Source organism: Echinococcus granulosus (genome assembly GCF_000524195.1).
Source record: "Echinococcus granulosus chromosome Unknown EG_S00112, whole genome shotgun sequence".
Classification (NCBI taxonomy): Eukaryota; Metazoa; Platyhelminthes; class Cestoda; order Cyclophyllidea; family Taeniidae; genus Echinococcus; species Echinococcus granulosus.
The window spans coordinates 6,850-7,964 of NW_020170492.1; the positions used below are offsets into that span (position 1 = coordinate 6,850).

Below are 1,115 nucleotides of genomic sequence, written 5' to 3' on the forward strand. Positions count from 1 at the left end.
TCCTAAATCTGGAAGTGGTGCTTAGACCAAGTGCAATCAGCATAAGAAAAAGGCGGATGGTCCAGAGATTTGGCATTATTATTTAATTTAGCACCTCAGGGTAAGCAAAAATACAAGTCACGCACCTGTCAGAGCCACGGGTACGATTTTTAAATTATGATTGACCTATGCTAGTAATAAGTCTTTCATGATACAGTAGATAAACTCGTAATGTTTCCGTTGAGACGTTTTATTAAAGCAATTATACAATCGAACAGCGAAAAGGATGGAATTTTGAACGAAAATAATATTAACTTAGATTAAACTGGTAATAGAAAAAGACATGTTTCTTTCTTACGAGCGCTAGTGAGAGTGCTCAAACAGCATCGCTTGTGTTGAAATAAACCACCATTCAACGCATACGTTGAAAATTGAAAAAAAAAAGTATATCCTACTCATTCAAGAGAGATTATCATGATAAAACAGCTTTATTTCGTGGATAGAAGCATTAGTTATAATTTGACGCGTGTAATAAATAGCCTCTCCTTTCCTTACGTATATTTCAAAACTTATGAGAAATCATTCACGGGAGGTTTTACATATTTGTAAAATATTAATGGAGCTTACCAGACTCAACCACATTACTCTATGGAACTCCCCTTTTCAGCGGCCATATAGCCAAGAGTAACAAACTCCACAAAACCATTAGGAAGGGATGTGCAACAATTAAATAATGGAAACAGTGACAGCATCTCCGAAATGAAAAAGATGGGTACCAGGTTAATTACAGTCTCAAGCCTATCCGTAGCACTTATTGTTGAATTCATTACATCTAGAGAGAGCAATTATGCTCCCACTGCATCACCCCGGAGAGGAAAATACTTGTGCTGCCGCATCCGCCCGCGCATTGCCATCTTTGAGTATCATGAAGCTTGGCATTCCATAAAACCTTATTCCCTCTTAGTAACCTTCTAGTAACGCCATTCTGATGAAAGGGATGAAAATCATCGCGCAGGGGAAAATTGAATGTTTAAGAAACCTAAAATAAACAACTTTAAGGAAAATCTCGGAATAGTTGTTTTCCTTGGTTTGATGCTAAATCTATTTTTGAGTACATTTGTCTATTTCAAGCAGTT

At 36.9% G+C, this 1,115-nt stretch overlaps 1 protein-coding gene across 1 annotated transcript; it reads right to left on the reverse strand. All coding sequences in view use genetic code 11, as the record gives it.

Annotated features, from left to right (window-relative positions):
- Positions 1-620: 620 nt before the first annotated feature.
- EGR_08598 (hypothetical protein) lies at positions 621-893 on the reverse strand (the record flags this gene model as incomplete). Its single annotated transcript, XM_024497847.1, has 2 exons — positions 621-811; positions 845-893. 2 exons carry the CDS (start codon positions 891-893, stop codon positions 621-623), a joined length of 240 nt encoding a protein of 79 aa, XP_024347721.1.
- Between the last annotated feature and the right edge of the window lie 222 nt (positions 894-1,115).